The sequence below is a fragment of the Pelophylax lessonae genome, assembly GCF_965119305.1.
Source record: "Pelophylax lessonae genome assembly, chromosome: 3".
Classification (NCBI taxonomy): Eukaryota; Metazoa; Chordata; class Amphibia; order Anura; family Ranidae; genus Pelophylax; species Pelophylax lessonae.
In genome coordinates, this window is record NC_138770.1 from 647,708,431 (window position 1) to 647,729,565 (window position 21,135).

Below are 21,135 nucleotides of genomic sequence, written 5' to 3' on the forward strand. Positions count from 1 at the left end.
GTCCTTACTAAGTAACTGAAGACTTGTAAGTTTACCTTCTGTAGTTGGGAAGACACTTGAGCATTTGAGGACTACATAGAAGAGTTTTTGCTAGAACACAATATTGGAAGTGATTGTCAGCATAAAATTACAAAATACTGAAGTTGTCAAACAAATCTTTTTTTTTTTTTTTCTTTTTATGACGAAGAGAAAGCTTAGACAAAGATGTGTCTGTAAATATAGTTTACCTGCAATGCCTTAAAGTATTCATACCCCTTGACATTTTTCACATTTTGTCATGTTACATCTAAAAACGTCAATGTATTTTATTGGGATTTTATGTGATAGACCGACACAAAATGGCATGTAATTGTGAAGTGGAAAGAAAACGATAAATGATTTTCAAAATTCTTTCTCTAGCGCTCATTGACAGACGTAGTCCTCGGTGATACACCACCTTCGGGTTATGTTGCCTCCACAGGAGCAGGACTAGACAGGAAATTAAAAAGCTCTGGCCACACCCTAGGGGCAGTCCCAGAGGGTATATCCTCTCTCTCTCTGCCTCAGCAAATCAGTTATTTTCTGTCTAGTTAGGAGTAAGGACCTAGACACCTTGCTGGGATCTTAGGTCCTGGCAAGATTTTTTTCTTAAAGGATTTTTTAGACAGCTTTTTTTTTCTCCAGTGTTCCTGTGAGATCTTCAAGCAAGAAAGCTGAACTGGGCGACGGGCTGGATGTTGAGATCCGGTGGTCACCCCAGTTCAGCCTACGAGCGCGTGCAGGCCATAGCTCCGCGCTGGGTCGGCCGCGACAAAGTCCCATTAAAGTACTGACCCCGCGAGTTAAACGTCTCGCTGAAACGCCAAAGACCATGAGTCACGGCGTCCATATCGGTCGACAGCCCTCCCGCCCCGGTGGAGAGGGGTACTGTCAGGAGTTGGTGCCCGCCTGGTTCCGGTATGGTGAGTAGTATGTTCCCCCTTTTCCCCTGACGGGTCTTGTGGTGAACGCGGGCCCCTCTCTGTATGGTAAGATAGAGTCCCTCTCTATCCTATAAATGACACAGATCCTCCTACTTTGAGTGTGATTTTATGTGCAAAAAGCCAGGAGGCTTGGTTTGGGAGCTAACAATCTAATTGTATACATGTTAAAAAGATTATAATCTGTGGCATTCTGGGAATCTTACGGTGATAAGAATAAGCTACCTACCAGTCAGAAGCCACGGACATGTAGACTGCCTTCCTAATCAGATCTCCAGCTATTAGCAGGCCTCCCGAATGGCCATGCGGTCCGCCAGGGCCGGTACCGCCAACCGCGCCAAATCCCCATGCAGAGAGAGTGTTGTGTGCCCTGCAGCACACCGCTATTCAATACAGGCCGCCGCCATTTTTTTTTTTTTGCTGGATCGCACGAGCCGCCATTTTGGCGTAGCCTCGTGTCTCCAGCATAGGGGCGGCCATGTTTGAGGTGATCCAAACACCTCGTGGAGCTAGGGGAGGCGCCGGAAGGCGTGCAGAGGGGCGGAGCCGCCTCCTTTCTTCCTGGGCAGCCAGCCAAAAGACTTCCTGTTTGTCAAGACAGCGCTGTAACCTGTTGCAGTTAAACTCTGAGCATCAAGTGGTGAGCCTGGGGGTCTATCTCTCTCTCTCTCTCGATCGATAGGGATCCCTAGCAGGTAACACTAAGGGGCTTTTGTGGCGCTGGGGGTCTGAAAAAAAAAAAAAAGTTTTTTATTTTTGAATTATATTATCCAGGAAGTGACTGGAATTATCATGGACCCTGCCACACATATTCCCCCACCTGTTTCCCTCGAGGGGGCCACGGGAGAGTCATTTACAGCAATTTTGGAGTCTATGGTGGCTCGGGTGGAGGCGGCCTGTCAGGGACGGGGGTCAAGGAAGCGACCCCCGCCTACCCCTATACTATCTGACACCTCTGACTCTGATTCAGAGATGGTCACTGCAGTTGCAGGTTCCTCTGCAAAGGCTGTTATCCCAGGTAAAGCCCCCTCAGACAGTGAGGAGGACGCTTCTTCTCCTGCTATAATTCAGGAAGAAGCATTGGTGGACGCACTAGTTGTGGCAGTGCAGGAAACCTTAAAACTTGAGGCTTTACCGGCAGAGGCAACTGAAACAGAGATTCCTTTTGGTACTAATAAGCCCATCAAAACGGTGAAGGTTTTTCCTGTACCCAAATGTTTCGGTAATCAGATTAAAGGAGAATGGGAGCATTCTAAACGTACCTTTACTATTTCCAAGCGTATTGCTAGACGCTATCCGTTTGAGGAATCCATCATTAAGAAATGGACGGTACCACCAGTGGTGGATCCACCTATTTCCAGGCTGAATAAAGCCACGGTTATCCCAGTAGAGGACACTTCGTCCTTTAAGCATCCGGTGGATCGAAAGATGGAAGCAGAGTCCCGCACCATCTTCTCTCTGATTGGGTCAGCATTTAGACCAGTAATTGTTATTGGTCTAGTTTCCCAGACACTTACGGAATGGGCGAAAATGGTACGCCAAGACCTTAGGGGAAAAGATATTCCCCAGGAGACATCTGATTTGATGGAACAGATTATACAAGGGCTACAGTTTATCTGTGACGCAGCCTTGGACACTACTCCCTTATTAGGGCATGCATCTATGTCAGCGGTGATCCTCAGACGTGTGCTGTGGTTAAAATGCTGGTCAGCTGACCTAGGTTCCAAAAAGACCTTGACAAATCTCCCTTTTCAGGGGAATCGTCTATTTGGGGCCAACCTAGATGAAATCATCAAGGATGCCACTGGGGGCAAGAGCACTTTTTTGCCACAGGCTGCTAAAGCTAAGGGACCTCGCAACAAGCGAGGACCTTTCTTTACCGCCCATAAAGGGCGCCCGGCTGGTACTAGCGGGAAAGGCAAGACTCCTCCAGGAGGGTTCAAGAAGGGCTGGTCGGACAAGCAGAGGACCAACCCAGCCAAACCCGAAGCAAAGGAGTACACAGCCTGAAGGTGCGCCCCCACCCGGTTTCAGGGTGGGGGGACGTTTTCACCGGTATTCAGGACATTAGATCGAGCTTCAACCACTACTACCGGTGCGATTCTTCCCTTCCAACATTTAAGTACTACAGGAAGCGGTAGTTACCGTTCCCTGAATAGATCTTTTCCTTTTCCTAAGATTAGTCCCTATACCTCACAGGAATCGGATCTGGTTGACCAGATAGGCCAAGTAGCCTCTAGTCGGGTGACTTCGGTCCCTGAGGTTCAACCAGAAAAGATCACCCTTCCTGATAACAATCAGGTATCTGATAAATGTGTGGGAACAGAAAACGACCAGACTTTCTCGGATGGTCGGGGCCAGATACCTCTAGGGACGCCTGGTTCAGATTCTATCAGCGCCAGTGGTCCTAGAAATTCTAGGCTGGCCTCCTCAAGCTGGCCTGGCCGACTTGGACATGCTAGTCGCAGACGTTCCGTGGGAACTTCGTCTCAGGGAGTGTCTGTGGTCTCAAGGACCAATTTACCATCATGCTTTACAGTCGCTGGGTTTAATGGCCTGGCCATTGAGACCCAAGTACTGAAGGACAGAGGTTTGTCTACTTCAGTCATTCCTACCCTTATTAAAGCAAGGAAAGCGACTTCCAGCAAGGTCTATTATCACACATGGAAGACTTATATTGCGTGGTGCGAATCTTTAGGATTTCCTCCACGTACCTATTCGGTGACTCGAATATTGGCCTTTTTGCAACAAGGGGTTGAGCAGAAGCTAGCCTTGAGCACCATCAAGGGTCAAGTTTCAGCATTAGCAATCTTCTTTCAGAAACCTTTAGCTACCAAGTCCTTGGTGCGGAATTTCATCCAGGGGGTGCGGCACCTGGCTCCTCCAGTCCGCGCGCCCTTACCGCCCTGGGATCTTAATTTGGTTTTGTCGGTTCTACAGAAACCTCCCTTTGAAAACATCAAGGAGATTCCCTTGCTTACTTTATCCCAGAAGGTGGCCTTCTTGGTGGCTATCACTTCTGCTCGCAGGGTGTCAGAACTGGCTGCATTATCATGCCAGTCCCCATACCTAGTGATTCATAGGGATAAGGTAGTACTTCATCCTAAGCCATCTTTTCTTCCTAAGGTGGTTTCAGATTTTCATCTGAATGAAGATATTGTACTACCTTCCTTGTGTCCTCAGCCCAAGCATCATCGGGAACATGCGTTGCATTCCTTAGATGTGGTTCGGGCAATCAGGGTATACCTGAAAGCTACGGAATTATTCCGTAAGACGGATTCACTTTTTGTGATCACGGATGGCCCCAGAAAGGGTTTGCCTGCATCTGCCGCGACCATTGCCAAATGGATTAGACAAACGGTGGTACAGGCTTATTCTATTAAGGGTCAGAGTCCTCCGTTCCCTGTTAGGGCGCACTCCACTCGAGCGCTCAGTACTTCCTGGGCCTTTCGCCATCAGGCGTCAGTGGTCCAGGTATGTAAGGCGGCCACCTGGTCGTCGGTACATACCTTTACAAAATTCTATAAAATTGATGTGACGGCATCGGCGGATGCCTCATTTGGCCGCAAGGTTTTGCAGGCCGCAATTTGAGGAGACCGGTGGTCTACCTCGAGGGTTTTTTTCTGTTTGAAAAAAAAAAAAAAATTTTCTCTTTTTTGTTGAGTCTCATCATTAAGGATGAGCATTGTAAACTTCTAGTTGGCACCGGTTGGGCCTTCTAGATTGGGATTTGATTTCCATTTTCCCACCCCTCATTTGTGATACTGCTCTGGGACGTCCCGAAGGTGGTGTATCACCGAGGACTACGTCTGTCAATGAGCGCTAGAGAAAAATGGATTTTTGTAAAATCTTACCGTAAAATCCTTTTCTCTTAGCTCATTGACAGACGTAGTCCCCGCCCCTCTGTTTTTGAGTTGGGTTGGGTTAAAATCTCTAAAGACTGCTTTTTCACATAACTGATTTGCTGAGGCAGAGAGAGAGAGGATATACCCTCTGGGACTGCCCCTAGGGTGTGGCCAGAGCTTTTTAACACTGTTCCCCACACATGTATAAGATAAGAATTTTAAAATTCAGTTTCAATATGGTTTTTAATGCAGTTACATAGAGTAGTTCTTATTGATTTCTACTCTGAATGGTTTAAGGTTTTTTGTGGCGTATCCCAAGGTTCAGTGTTGGGACCCTTAGCAAATGACACCAATCTATGTAGTAGAGCAGTCTTACAGGATGTTTTAAACTTACAAGCCAACCTCATTGTACTCTGTAATTGGGCAACTATATGACAAATGAGGTTTAATGATGGTAATATATTATGTATTTGGGGGCTAAGTGTGAATTCATCATACATTCTAGGAAAAGTACAAATGGGGTTCTGGGATCTGGGGGTTCTAGTAGATCATAAGCTTAATAGTAGCATGCATTGCCAAGCTGCCATTTCTAAAGCAAGCAAAATCCTTTCTTATATCAAAGAAGTAAAGACTCCAGAGAGAGATATAATTTTGCCCCTGTACAAATCATTAGTAAGACCTGAAGAAAGGAAAAACACTGCTCCAGGTGTATAGTGTGTGGTGATTGCCAGGAGATAGGATATCCAATAGAGTGCTGGCCCCTGCCCGCCTCCGTGGGAACACTTGTAGGAAAAGAAATAGCCGCACATCCAGGGATTCCAATAGGTTTCAAATACCTTTATTTCCAAAAAGTTGCAAGTGATGACACCAAAGACACCAGCATGAAGTCTCGTAGACGCGTTTCACACATACATCTTGTGCTTTATCATGATTAAGCACAAGATGTATGTGTGAAACGCGTCTACGAGACTTCATGCTGGTGTCTTTGGTGTCATCACTTGCAACTTTTTGGAAATAAAGGTATTTGAAACCTATTGGAATCCCTGGATGTGCGGCTATTTCTTTTTCTACATTAGTAAGACCTCATCTGGAATATGCAGTTCAGTTTTGGGCACCAGTTCTCAAGTTTATCGGAGAACTGGAGAAAGCGCAGAGAAACTGATAGAAGGCATGGAGGAGCTCCACTATGAGGAAAGATTAGAGGAACTGAATTTATTCTCTTAAGAAGAAGAGATTAAGGAGAGATTTGATCAACATGTACAGTATACATTTAGAAGTGGTCTGTATAGTAAACTTAAAAAAAATTGACAAAATTGTTGTGAAAGGACAAGGAGACACTCTTAGCATTTGGAAGAAAGGAGGTTTACCCTCCACATATAAAAAGGTTTATTCACAGTAAGAGCTGGGAAATTGTGGAATAGACTCCCAATATGGATCTAAGCAGCTCAGTTGGTTGTTTAAAAAAATAAAGCTGGATGCATTCCTAAATGTGCGGAATACATCTGACTAATAATATTTATAGGCAGTAACTCCAGAGATTGTTGATTCTGGGAATTTCAGATTGTCTTAGGAAATTAGGAAGATTTCTTTCTCCTGTTGGAACAAAATCAGACCATGCTTTTATACATTTTTTTTGTCATTTTCTGGATCAAATTTGGGTGTGGGGCTCTATATATGGAGAGTCTCAATTTTATTTTTTTAGTGTTTCAACTAAAAGGACTTTCGACATCCAGGCTAACTTTGTAACTTTGATTCAGGAAATCCAATCTAAAGTACATTCAAAGAAAAAAAAAATATATATATATATATATATATATATATATACTGTAACTTTAGGACCATTGATAGATTAAGGGAGTAACTTTGAATATCTCTATAGAATGGCATCTGAAAGTTGGTACAATGTATTAGGCAGAAAGTGAACATGTTCTTTAATTTGGTGTGTCAAAAGCAGAAAAAATGGGCATTGCTGTTTGTTGTATATTGGGATGCGTAGTTGAAGATTGGTTAAGGTGCCCATGTTAACCCATGTCCACAGCCAGAACCCCTTACACGTGTGCATCAGAACTGGACCATGGAGCAATGAAGGTGACCTGGGCTGATGAATCATGTTTTTGCTTACCAGGGAAAGAGATGGAACCAGGATGCACTATGGGGTAAAAGGAAAGCGGGTGGAGGCACATTGATGCTTTGGGCAATGTTCTGCTGGGAAACATTGCGTCCTGCCATTCATGTAGATGTTACCTGACATGTACCACTTACCTAAACATGTTGGTGACCAAGTACATCCCTTTATGAAAAAAGTATTCCCTGCAGGCAGTGGCCTCTTTCAGCAGCATAATGTGCTCTGCCACATGGTAAAAATGGTTTAAGAATGGTTTGAGGAACACAACAATGATTTTGAGGTGTTGAGTTGGCCTTCACATTCTCCAGCTCTCAATCTAATCAAGCATCTGAGGGATGTGCTGGAAAAACAAGTCTGATCCATGGAAACCCACCTCGCAGTTTATTGTACTAAAATCGTCTGCTACTGACGGCTTGGAGCCAGATACCACAGCATAAGTTAATCGCTGATCAGTGTGTGCATAGTAGAAAATACAGTCAGTTCTTTTTTTTTTTTTTTCATTCAGGTTTGTGTACCATTGGATAGCTTACCCTTAACACTAGGTAGTTGGGAAAGGTGTGCTGTTTTGAGTCGCCTGCAAAATTTGTAGATTCCGATTACTTTTTGTCCCAGTGACAACGGTCACCAGGACAGATAAGGAGGTTAAATCTTTCTTTCCACTGGGAACCCAGTCCACAATAAAACCCTGGCTGAGATTTAACACTTCCACACTCCAAAAAAAAAAAAAAACATAAAAAAAGGTTTTTAGGTATTTTAAATGAGTATGGTCACTTGTGCAATTAGGAGAGACACACCGAGCCCTTGCCCTCTCCACCTGTTCTACGTGTAGCACTGTCCCCACAGGAACTGCTGGACATTGACTTAGCCGGCTCCCCTGGTTACCAGCACATCTTTACTTTAACTCTAAATCTCTCCTTGTTCCCAATGGTTCGTCACATAAATGAACAGTCTAGGGGTGTTGTTTTGTTTATTGATAATTTGGGATAGGAGAAGGGAATAGTGGGATACTCTAATTGAACTATTCACATTATTTGAGGACTTCTATCTTCAAAACTCCACTTAAAAAGATATAGAACAGCCAGGCTGTTAATCCACACTACAACTAGGGTGGATGGGGTTAAGTCTCTTGTTCTTCTTGCTCTCTGTCAAGACCACATGATGGATGATAATCTATGGTCAGGAAACTCTCACTAGCATCCTCTTCCCGCTGACACCCGTCCACTGACTATCCTAGGAGCAGGGGTGGCCCCCCTCAGGTCATGTCCCCTGACATGAGTTTCTGTACTCACTGTACTGCAGATCTATATGTCTCCCCTCTGTCAGCTTCCCTGGACCTCTGGGTTCAGCTCCTCTCTGCTACTCTTCCAGCCCTCAGGATGACTCCCTGAGGCCACATGGCACCTCTCCAGAAGAGGAGGCAGCTTTCCCCTCCCTCGGGGACTCTGCTTCCCAAGGAAAGACCCTGAGTACATGTGCTCCTTGCTTTTATACAGTATCCTAATGCCTTCTGCCAATCATCAGGACTATATAAAAAGTCCATGCACCCATTCGTCAGGTTTCTTCCCACTGTCCAACATGCCTTCCCTATTGGACCAGCGTGAAACACTCTCTAGACATAATGAATGGCATACTGAGCACAATGAGCAGACCTCACTAACAGATCCTGCTCTCTGGTAAGCAGAGAACGAAATAGATTTACCTGCAGCTCTTCTGGTAAGCAGACAGAGCTCAAAACTATACTTCCTCACTAGCACCTACCTAGGAGGGTGCTACATAGGTATCACTGCTACCTCACTTCCAGTAACAGTATTGGGTCCCACCGTGCACCTAGCGTTGACTCCATGCGTGCACTTCACCTAACTCCTTGCCTGTGTACAGGACAAGGGCTCCGCAATGCAGATCTCCTCCCTTTGCTATTGGAGACAGATCGCTGCTGAAGGAGTGCCGACAACATCTCCCTCACTGCAAGAGGCTATCTCACCTGTCACATGTACATGCTTATGAAAGGCTGCTAGAGAGGTCTTTGTTACCCTTGGTAACCACTGTATCTTCACACTGTATTAACTCTTGTACCATTTTCTTCATATACCAATGTGTTTAGTGACCTGAGCTGTAGACTACATGTGTCGGTTACTTATATCACAAAAGCTTTTCTTGAATAGATTAACATAAAGACATAGACCGAAAACAGTCCGACATAAAGTGCAGTCATTTCCCTAACATCCCTAGTCCCTAACTTTAGGCGTGTGACTGCCCCAGTATACCTGCATAGGAAAAAGTCCATTCTAGGTAGAGTTCATGAATGCTATCTTCAGGAAGGACTGCAAGTTCCAGCAGTCCTCCTGGCTGTGGGAACTTCGACCTCGACATGTCACTTGGAATCCAGACTCTGGCAATGGCAGCAAATGGGTTTGACCAAAACAAACTGGCCAGAACCAACCCGAAAGCTCAGCAACAAAAACCCCCTAGACAGCCCTAGGGTTTCAGGGGTTCCATCCCTTTTTAGCACACAGAACAGGAGGAAAAACGTGGCAAGAAAGACCCAGGAAATGCAATAAACTCCCAACTTCCCGGTTGGGGCAGCATTAACCACTACCTGCCTACAAGCTGTAGGTTTAGAGTTCTTATAATGCAGAATTTTATTTTTTCTTCTTTTGGTTGAATTCCATGGACATGTGTTTTTTTCATTCTGACTAACTATGTAGCTACAGACTTCAAGGCATGAGCATATTGCTGTTTTCTCTTCTAGGTATCTACAATGGAGGACCTGCTCTCTCCCGGAGACACTGATATAATTCAGCTTGATGGGACAGGGGATACTTCCTCTGATGAAGAGCTTGGAACTGTCAGGGACGTTGATGAAAATGAGTTTCTGGGCATTATTGACACAGAAGATCTTAAAGCTTTGGAAGAGGAAGATTCTGGCTCAAACAACTCCACTAGCAGTAGCAGTGATGATGAGGATCCCGAGATTGACATAATTGAAGAGGTAGATTCTTTTTTTTAATCCTTCTTTTTTTTTTTTCAGCAATAAAACATTGTAGATCATTGAGGACAGTGACTATTATTTAACTCCTGCTTTTGTGACTTTAATTATTTTTTTCCTGGAACTCTCCCTGATAAAATTAAACAAACTTAGGACCTTGCCACATACTATTCCACAAACAAAGTTTGCGGTCTCCTATGGTACGTTTTATATAGTCTTTGCATATTCTATAGATAAACTAAACCTGAACAGCAGGAAGCCAAGCATAGCAGGAGATCTACCGCTGAGAAGTATATCACTAGTTGGGGACAGGTAGGAAATAAACTTGGAATATTCACTGGTAGGTTTATTTATATCTGTTAGAAAAGTACTCATTTTGCAGTTCCCAAACTTTCAATGGTTATGCAGCCTGTTTGTTAAATTGAACAAGAATATGTTACAAAAAATATGGAACAACCAATATTTTCCAAATTAGAAGAGGAATAGGGGAAAATGTACTATAAATACACAAAGAAACGCCTCTGTACAGAAGCAATATGCACTCACCGGTCCTGTTATTAGGTACAGCTGTTCAATTACTTGGTAGCACAAATTGCTAATTAGCCAATCACATTGCAGCAACTCAAAGTAGACATGTCCAGTTTGTTTCAAATAAATATTCAGATTAATTTTTCATTATTCGGAGATTCAGATATGTCCCAATATCCGAATTACAGTATTAACACATTTTACTGAGTACTCTGAATAACGAAACAAAATTAGTCTGAATCTCCGAAATTTTTATGGAAATTCGAATCCAATTTTACATCGAATTCCATTCACATTCGAACTGTAAACCTATTTCTGAAATCAAAGACTGTGTGTGTTATTAGAGTACCATTTTGAAATAATGCTGTTTTTGTTAAGCCAAAGATGATTTATCGAGTCATTGTAATCATTTGATGAAGATTTTTCTTTTGTTTACTTTGCTGTATTAGAATAGAAAAAAAATCTAAAATTTTTGATTCAACTGATTTAGAATGTATTGATTTGAACGTTTTGAATCGAAAAAATCGGTAAATTCAAAGAGAATTAGAAAAAGATTTAAAACAAATTCTAAATATGAATTCCGAATACGAATCACGAATATGAATTGAACGAATCAACCAAATTGAACAAACCAAATTACTAGATTATCACATGGTGATAGAAAAAAACATAGAAAGGAAGCTCTCATTTAGCAATAATAATTTATGAATCTAAATTGGACCATTGTTTATCAAAAATTAGGAGTGCACTAGTGGGGGAGTTGGCTAAACCAGAAAAGGTGGCAACCTAATGTAGATGATGTGCAGATAATGTGCCCATGCATACATTGGAACAGTAGACAAACTGGTTGCACTTAGTGTTTCTGGTTAAGTCAACTGAAAGGTGCCACTTGAAAGTATATTTAAGAAAATGGTTCAGAAACCCCTCCAAAGGAGATGACTACATTTTGGTTTCATAGAAAAAAATAATCTGATCTAAGTATCAAGATGCCAAATTCAAGAATAAAACCAAACCTAAACGTATTTCAATAGCCACACTTAACATCCAAAACACACCCTACTTTATGGCTCTTTGGACAACTTCATCATGATTGGTGTAAAATAAAAATAAATTTGCCTTAGGAAAGTCCTTCTCCTGGGCAGTTTGTGAGCATGTGACACAATTGAGCAATTTTTATCTCACTTTCCACCCCTGTAAACCATAATCAAAAGTAACGGGAATTAGTGTTATTGGAACAGGAAGGTCCTATCTTGATAAAAACCTCACCCCTCCTCTCTCTGCTGAACACAAAGGTGTTTATATTCCTATTTCTATGGAGGACATCCACAGCAGTGAAAAAACAGGTTTTGGCTGGAGGTGGGCTAGACGTAGCCAATACCCTCTTGAACTGTGCCAAATCCTGCAGGATTTAGGTTCTATATTTTACATTCCCTAAATGATCCTGTTTCTGATTAACATGGGCCATTTGTGTCTACAGTAGAAGGCTTTCACCGAAAGGTAGGCTCCTGCACTGCGATCATCTTTAAAGCCACTAGTGGTGCATATTAGGGATAGACCGATATGTTTTTTTTTGAGGGCCGATACCGATATTTTGGTCACAACATATCGGTATGGGACGATATTTTGTACATTTAAAGTTTTGAAAATAAAGACAATTTTTGACACAAATCTGGTACTGAACATGTTAATTTTTGTTATGCTTAATGGCTGGCTTGCTGGCACCCTGTGGTGGGTGGCTGGCTGTCTGGCACCCTGTGGTGAGTGGCTGGCTGGTTGGCACCCTGTGGTGGGTGGCTGGCTGGCACAGGGGCTGTGGGTGGCTGGATGGTACAGGGCCTGTGGGTGGCTGGCTGGTACAGTGCCTGTGGCTGGCTGGTACCGGGCCTGTGGGTGGCTGGATGTCTGGCACCCTGTGGTGGGTGACAGGCTGGTACTCTATGGTGGGTGGGTGGGTGGCTGGCACGGGGGCTGTGGGTGGTACAGGGCCTTTGGGGTGGCTGGCTGGCTTGCTGATACAGTGCCTGTGGCTGGCTAGCTGGCTGGTACAGGGCCTGTGGATGTGTGTGGCTGGCTGACACCGGGCTGCTGTGGGTGGGTGTATGGCTACACTCCCGGGAGACTAGTCCTGACTCCAGACGAGGCTGTCCAAGGCAAGGGAGGCCTAAGAAGGGAGAAGGATGTCACAAAAATATTGGCAATATCGGCCAGTTCCGGGGTCGATACCGATATATCAGGGAAAGTGCTTATCGGCCTATTCCTAGTGCTTATGCTGTGTTGCAGAACAATACCAAAATGACAACATTGGAATTGCATACTGTAGAAGCAGGTAATGGTTCAGGCAAGATCAGAACAAGGTACCAAATTGTGAAGGTAAATTCAAGCTTGAAGTCAGGTCTGGCTGTAGACAAATGTAGTCAAAGAAAAAGCAGAAGATCAAGGCAGAAAGCATAAACCCAAAACAGTCCAGAGTCATAACCAGAGAAAGCTAGAAGTAGCAGATTCCAAGGATGACCAAGGAGACAAATCCCAAATACATGGGAAGTTCATAAAACGGAAACCAGGTCCAAAATTACCATCATTTTTTGTATTGGTTAAAAACAATATGATCGCTTTCAGAATTTCCTGGTAATGGTTTCCAAACCTGACACACTAAAACAGTATTTCTCAACCATTGTTCCATGGAACTCTGGGGTTCCCCCTAAGGCTGCTAGGGGTTTCTTAAATAGTGAACAATGGTAGATTGATCTCCCACCCACACCGAGCACCAGTGCAAGTGGGGAATTTCTCCATTGAGCACACATTCTGAAGTTCTTATTTATTCCAAGAATATTACTGAAAATACATTTTGTTGAGTTGATAAGAAATGTATCTATCTTGGTATCAAACAGATGAAGTACACCACACTCTTTTTTTTACCTTTCTTTAGCTTATTGATAATGCTAATATACCAGAAGTTGTAGGTATTTTTTTTTTTTCAGCAGGGGTTCCCCAAGAACCTGAAACTTATTTCAAGGGTTCTTCAGGGGTAAAAGTTTGTAAAAAGCTGCACTAAAATACGGGTTTGAGCTTGTGTTCACATTGTGTTTATAAATTGGTGCAGTTAAGCAGTATAAAATTCAATCTTTGACCACTTAAGTTTGTCCCTTGTGCCCAGAAATCATGATTAGATGTTGGTCAAGGATGCTGTCATTTAGGACTTGTACATGTAAGCACTTGCATTCATCAGTATGTATGAGCAGCTTGAGAACTGTACAATAGAGACACAATGTCTAGTTTATTTAGAAGCTGGTAGGAATGGGTGAAATTAAGTAAAGCTGACATTGCTAAAACTCTTTGCATTTTGATATGGGATGAGCTGTATGTAATTGTGTCTGGCTATCTCTATAAGCCTTAGGGCTATGAATGTGTTATACAATATATTTTTATTACAAAGCTGTCAAATTGAAGGCGTACCTTGGTGCCTTTTCTTCCCATTGATTCTTTTTTTTTTCTGTTGCGCTGACACATCTTGAGGAATCAATTAATGTTATTGATCTAATTGTGCTAGATAAATCAAGGTAATATTGGACACAATTGTCTCAGGCAGCTTCAAATGTGTTTAGTGTGTCTCTTCAAGGCATCTAAATCTACGGTTCTGCTTTATGCTGTCACATAACTTAAATTACGCGTTTCCTTTAGCAAAATTAATGAATTCATTGTGCAGACATAGGATTGGTTTCCAGAAAACCGCAGCAAATTGATGGAGCAAACAATTGACCTTTTGTAGTCTATTACACATAATAATGTTATGTTATAGACTTCTTTGAGGCGGTTTTAGGCATCTGTTTTCAATGTTTAGTTACTATATATACAGCATTACTTCTGATCTGTAAATATAAAATTGTTTCTGCAAGGTGTTGTTCAGTCTTTATTTTGTATTTATGTAACACTCCTGTACAAAGTGTATATTACCCAGGGCTGGCCCTACCATGGGTCCCACTTGGTCCATTGGACCCAGGCAGCCCTTGGAGAGGGGCAGCATATTGACTCCCAAGATTTTTTTTTTACAGCATTTTTGTGTGTTATGAGTTTGCGGCATGTTAAGGGTGGCATTTCCCCATCTCATACTGCCATCTCTATCCTCCGGGGAACATCCCTCACGTGATCGTGCTGTGCGCAATGACCTTAGACATCAGCCACATCCATCTCACGTAGGGCAGGCTGGATCTTCTAGGGTGGTGGGCACTGCAGACACAGGAGTGACAGGAGAAGTGAGGACAGACAGTGGGTGTTTGGTGGACCGGTCCAGTGGTGAGTTATATTTTCCAAAGGTTATATTTATATAAAATCATGGATGTTGGGGCCTTTTGTTGGGCATGATCTTTTTGTTTTGGGGGGGGGGGGGGGGCAGCATTTCAATCTTCGACCCAGGCAGCACAATGTCTTGGGCCAGCCCTGATATTACCATTTGTGGCAGAGGATCCTGTAGTGAAAAACCCAATCACTGTTAAATATACAGTAAATGCACGTGGGCACACACACTAGGGCAAGTTCACCTAGCAGTATGTTTTTGGGCTGTGGCAGAACTCTAAAATCGACACATGAGAAACTTAAAAGGGGGAATTCTATGTCACCCATTCTTCTTTTTATTATTCAGGATTTATATAGTGCCAACCGTTTTGCACAGCGCTTTACAACATGAGGGCAGACTGTACAGTTAAAATACAATTCCGTACAGGAGAAATTAGAGGGCCCTGCTCATTAGAGCTTACAATCTAAAAGAAGATCAAATGATACAAAAGGCAATAACTGTGGGGAATAAGCTGATGGATAGTGGGGAAATACAGTTGAAAGAGGGAAAGAGGCTTCTCTGGAAAGAAGGGTTTTCAGGGATCGCCTTAAAGTGGACAGGGTAGGAGACAGCCAGACAGATTAAAGTAGGGAGTTCCATAGGATGGGAGAGGCTCAGGAAAAGTCCTGGAGGCGAGCATGGGAGGAGGTGACATAGGAACTAGAGAGCAGGAGGTCTTGGGAGATACAAAGAGAAAGATTTGGTTGGTATTTTGAGACAAGGTTAGTGATGTAGCTGGGGGCCGAGTTGTGGTTGACTTTGTAAGGTATTGTTAGTATTTTGAATCTGATCTGTTGGGTGAGCAGAAGCCAGTGGAGGGATAGGCAGAGAGGGGGGTAGCAGACACTGAACGGTTGGTAAGGTGAATGAGTCTAGCAGCAGCTTTTATGATGGACTGAAGAGGGGGGGGGGGGGGGTAGCCTATGTAAGGGTAATCCAATGTGGAAGGAATTGCAGTAGTCTACACAAGAGATGACCAGAGGGTGAATTTGAAGCTTTGTGGTATCATTGGTTAGGAAAGGGAGTATTTTGGAGATGTTGGGTTTTTGAGGTGGCAAGCGTTGGACAGCGATTGGATGTGGGGCCAAAAGGAGAGTTCAGAGTCCAGGATAACACCTAGCACCCTGGCATGGGAGGATGGTTGATGGTTGTGCCATTGATCTTGACAGAGAAGTCAGGGAAAGATTAAATAATATGAGCTCAGTTTTGCATAGTTTGAGTTTGAGGAAGTGGTGGGACATCTAGATTGGTATGTCTGTTAGTAAATTAGTGATGCGTGAGGAGACTGATGGAATGAGCTGAGGGGTAGAGAAAAAGATTTGGGTTTCGTCAACGTAGAAATTATATTGAAAGCCATGGGAAGCTATCAGTTGACCCAGGGAGTAGCTGAAGATCGAGAATAGGAGAGTTCCAAGAACAGTACCTTGGGGGACCCCGATAAAGAAATCAAGAGGAGAGGAGGAAGTAGAATTGTAAGTGACTCAGAAGGTGCGGTAGGATGAGAACCAATGACCAGTACAGTCACGGAGACCAGAGGAGTAAAAATTGTTTTTGAGGAGGGTGTGGTCAACCATTTCAAAGGCAGCCGAAAAGTCCTAATTTAAGTAGGAGTACGAATCAATTGGTGCGCAGCCCTGAAAGTGTTGGTGCTTGCACCCGATTTATGTATCTGCTACAGACAGGTACATGAATCTGTGTCACAGACAGGTGCATCAATTTGTTCATTTCGTAAATTTGTGTGTTTGCAATGAGAGAGAACACTTGATATGCCTTCAGCAGTGTACCGTCCTTCCAGCTACTTCGCCCTCACTGAGACAGGTGTGGCAGAGCAGTTTTGTACCAGGGTGGGAAGAGCCTGATGGCAACTGAGACTAGTTCCTGCTTTATTTTTGATAGCACACAGCAGTGGGCGGATCAATAGCCGCGCTTTAGTCTAATAGCTGCTTTTGAACCCTAGTAAAGCGGACCTGATGAACTAGTCTTTTCAGTTCACCATCAGGCTCTGCCCACTAAGTGACTTAGCCCATATTAGGGTAATTACAACAATTGTATCGCCAGCTAAATGTGCTGGGGATACTGTATTATGTGGGCACAGACACTATCCACTCTGGACACCGGTGTACCTCGGTTTCCTAATCTGTGGATAATTCTTTAAGGATCTGTCACTGCCGTAACGACAGATTCTTAAAGTGATGGTAGTTTGCACTTCCTGAATTTGCTGCACGTGTTGGTAATGTTACCTGGTCAAATGCTTTCCTGAATTAGGTGCAGTAAGTCTTAAGTGAGCTACCACTGGAAAAGCACCATTAGGACTGTTTTGAATCCCCCAGATAGTCCTTGCAAACACAGCTGGATCTGCACCACTGAGTTTTCAAGCTGGGGTTTTTTTTTTTTTTTTTTTTTTATGTTAACCAAAGACATGCAGCAGAATACAATTTTGCCTATTCTATCCTATTATGAAGAAAGTAGATATATTTTTTGTTGTTGTTGGATATTTATTGTTGTTATTGTTATTGTTGGTAAGGCTCCGTTCACATGTAGGCGTTTTGGGGAGTTTTTCTGCTCTAGGATCAGCTCTCAAAACGCCCAACAAGACAAATCCTTTTAATTTCAATGGCCCCTGTTCACATCTGAGCGTTTTGACGCTGTGAGCAAAACGCCCAACACTCAAAGTACATGAGCTTAATTTTGGGCAGATTACAGGCGTTTTCCATTGGTCTCTATTCAATCTAAAAACGCCTGCACAAAAAACGCCCATAAAAATGGCTGAAAAAACGCCCATAAAAACACCTGTAATAGCAACGCCAAGATGTGAAAGTAGCCTTAGTGTTTTTTTTTTGTTTGTTTTTTGTTGTTGTTGGATGTTTATTGTTTTGTTGTTTGGATATTTATTGTTTTTAGAACAAAGTAGAAAATATTGTGATTTTTTTTTTTTTTCCCAGCATTTTCTTTTTTGTATATATAGTGAGGAAAAAAAAAAAAAAAAACCAGTAGTAATCCTATACCACTCAGCCCCGGTTCACACTTATGCGAGTGCGGGAAGGCTGCGAATCCGCAGCCTGTTCCCGCAACGCACACGCACCCCCGGCAGTTCACACTGCCATATGCGATACGCTGGGGGTGTCAATGTAATCTTAACGACACCCCCAGTTTGATCGCACTTCGCAGTGCGATCTTGCAGTTCGCACAGGATCGGATCGCACAAGTGTGAACCGCTGTGCGATCCGATCCTGATGCGGCTGCCAAAAAGGGTCCTGTGCGAGTTTGGTGCGGGTGCGAATTTAGCCATACAAAGTGTATGGCTAAACTCGCACCGCACAGCCGATCGCATGTAATGAAGGAGCAGTGCGCTCCGACATTACATTGCAACGCCGCACTCGCATAAGTGTGAACCGGGGCTAAAAGAAAGCTCTATTTATGTGAAAAAACGTATATACATTTATTTTGCATACAATGTTGCATGACCACGCAATTGCCAGTTAAATTAGCACAGTGCTGAATAGCAAAAAATGCCCTGGCCATGAAGGGGGTAAAACCCATCCAGAGGTCAAATAGATAAAGGACATCTAAATCCAGAAATTTTTTGACTTATGGACAGAATAAGGAAAGGATAAAACCTGTAATGAGTATTTTTTTCTGCCTGTGTCCTGTTGGGGGAGAATCTTCCTTCACTTTTTGGCTTGAGACACAGCAGGAATTGAGAGGAGATTTCTCTAAAATAAGCTAAACCCTCTCTTAGCGAGCTGCCACTGGAATAAGATTTCCCCTCTACTCCTGATCAAAAGACAACTCCAGACGCCTTCAGTTCCAGTGACATTGTCCACCAGGACTAATAGAGTAAGAGTAAAGCTCCCCAGTGGGGACATAGATGGCTATGAAAAAAAACTGACGGGTTCAAACCTTTCTATACTGTATCCAGATAGGGGAAAAAAAAAAAGCTTAAATGCACTTCCATTCCATTGTTAAATGTGTGTTTATTTCTTTTTGGACAGGATCCATTGAACTCTGGAGATGATGTGAGCGAGCAAGAAGTCCCGGACATGTTTGATACAGACAATGTAATAGTATGTCAGTATGACAAGGTATTCAGCATTTTATACTAACTTTACCTTTACATTTCTTAAAGAGAATTCCAGGTATAGATATTTTTTATGCAGTTACCCTGGTCCAGCTTGGAGCAATATACCATACCTGGTCAATGCACCTTGACGCTGGAAATGACTGAATTAAATAGTTACTTCAGTGATCTCCCCTTGCTCCTGGGTTCCATACTGAACGGCTTCGCTGCATTGTGAACACAGGAGATTGGCTGCTCAGCATGGGCACCATTCAGACAATGCTTGTCATTTTCTGAATTAATGCAAATTGTTCTCTGATTGGGCGAGATTGAGAGGCGGGGTAGTGATGTCATGCTCTCCACGGCGTCCAAGTACCATTTTGTGCTGAAAAAATGTTTTGGCTGAAGTTCTTCTTTACAAATTCTGTTTTAATTTTGTTATGCAGATGTAGCGGTTTTGTGCATCCTTATTTTTTCTTTATTATGGTGGTCAGGTCTTAAAAAAAATAAAATAAATACATTTATATATCTATATAATTAAACAAAATGGCCCCTGCCTCCACCTACCCTGCCTCCACCTTTAACTGGCCTTCACAGCAAGGAGTATGGAAGGGCAACGCATGCAAGACAAAACTAGAAAAATTCCCAACTCAACTCACCAACCAATCTGCTTACCAACCAAATTATCCTGTCTAACAGTATGCATTAAAATCAGGGGTTTAACTAGCACACATTTGCAAAAGCATGCCTAAGCTGCAGGGCCACTTCATGGCGCCCTGTATTCCCTGCAGTCCTAACTCCTGTAAATCTATGAGAGTCTCCACATGGTTGGCTTCTCGACCTAGAAACCTGGTTAAAGTTTATCTAAACCTCAACACTTAAAGCAACTCTTACATTGTTACACATGGTCCTGTTTTTTTTTTTTTTTTTTAATGCAGTCCTTTAGTTATCTGGCCTGTGGGTTGGATTCTGCCTTTTGAAAGTGTCTTTCCAGCCCTTGGGGCACTATCCTCCCACTGATACAAGGCACTGTTCTTCTCACTGATACAACCAGTGGGGCACTATTCCTTCCACTGACATCAACAATGGGGCACTGTTCCTTCTACTGACACCACTAGAATTTGTGTTGGGAGGGGGGGGCGATTGATTGTGCTAGCATTGGAAATTTTGGGGGTGGGTTTGTGCTAGAAAAGTTATGGTGGGGGAGGAGGGAATTGTGATAATAGGGATGATTGAGGGTATTTGTACTATGAGGGGAACTTTTTATGGGGGTATTGGGGAGAATTTGTGCTGGGAGGGGGGATTTGGAGTGGTGGTAGAGGATCTGTACTAAGAGGGGAAGTTTGAGGTGTAAAGGATGTGTACTAGGAGGGGGGGATTTAAGCTAGGATGAGGGTTTGTAAAAAATTTGTGCCTTTGGAGTGGGGGGGGGGGGGAGAGAATCTGTATTTAGAGGGGTAGAAAATGTGTACTAGGTACTAGATTCATGCTGGGGGCTAATGGGGAAAGAGAAGATTTAAGCTTGGGGAGGGGCAAAGATTCATGCTGGGAAGGGGATTTCAGCAAGGGGCAGATTTTTATTGGGAGGAGGGGGAATTTGTTTGGGAGGTAAGCATGCAGATTAGTGCTCACATTTCTTTTTTTTTTAAGGGGAGGAGGCACATTATGCTCAAACATCTTGGTGGGGGGGGGGGGGGTCACAATTTGGCATGTTCACCCTGGGCTCTAGATGACCATGTCCCGGCACTGGTTGCTACATTCCTACATACATAGACCATGGAGAACAAACGTAGCCACCCTCTAACAAAGCCTGATCACAGTAGGAATTTGGAGAATTGGAGGAAGATGAAAGCAACCGAAGGGAACTTTTTTGAGTTAGAGAAGCTCCGGCCCCCCCTCCTCCAAAAAAATAAAGTCAGCAACTACAAATACTGTAGCTGCTGGCTTTTAATTTTAGCACACTTACCTGTCCAGCGATCCCGCAATGTCAGCACCCCAGCTGATTCTTCAGTCAGCTCTCAGGTGCTGCCGCCGCCATTCCTTGTAAGGGAAAAGGGCAGTGAAGCCTTGCAGCTTCACAGCTGGTTCCCTACTGGGCATGCATCGAGCGTTCTGCACTTTGTGAATAGCCCAGCGCCGGGGAAAGGAGGAGGGGTGCCAAACTTCCGGGGGACCTCGCCGCAGTGAGATCACCTGGAAGTGAAAAACAGGTACCCGTTCCACCCCAAAAGGTGCCAAATGTGGCAGCAGAGGGGGAGGAGGAAGCAAACAAGTGGAGCTTCCCCTTTTGGGTTGAGATCCGCTT

The 21,135-nt window shown here is 43.5% G+C and overlaps 1 protein-coding gene across 1 annotated transcript in view; it reads left to right on the top strand.

Moving 5' to 3' along the window:
- GTF2A1L (general transcription factor IIA subunit 1 like) overlaps positions 1-21,135 on the top strand; it is a gene marked incomplete at both ends in the record, with an annotated part of 141,187 nt that overhangs the window by 112,531 nt on the left and 7,521 nt on the right. The window contains 2 exons of the mRNA XM_082252352.1: positions 9,679-9,918; positions 18,766-18,855. Of these exons, the coding sequence (XP_082108478.1) occupies positions 9,679-9,918; positions 18,766-18,855 (330 nt within the window). The remainder of the gene's footprint in view (positions 1-9,678; positions 9,919-18,765; positions 18,856-21,135) is intronic.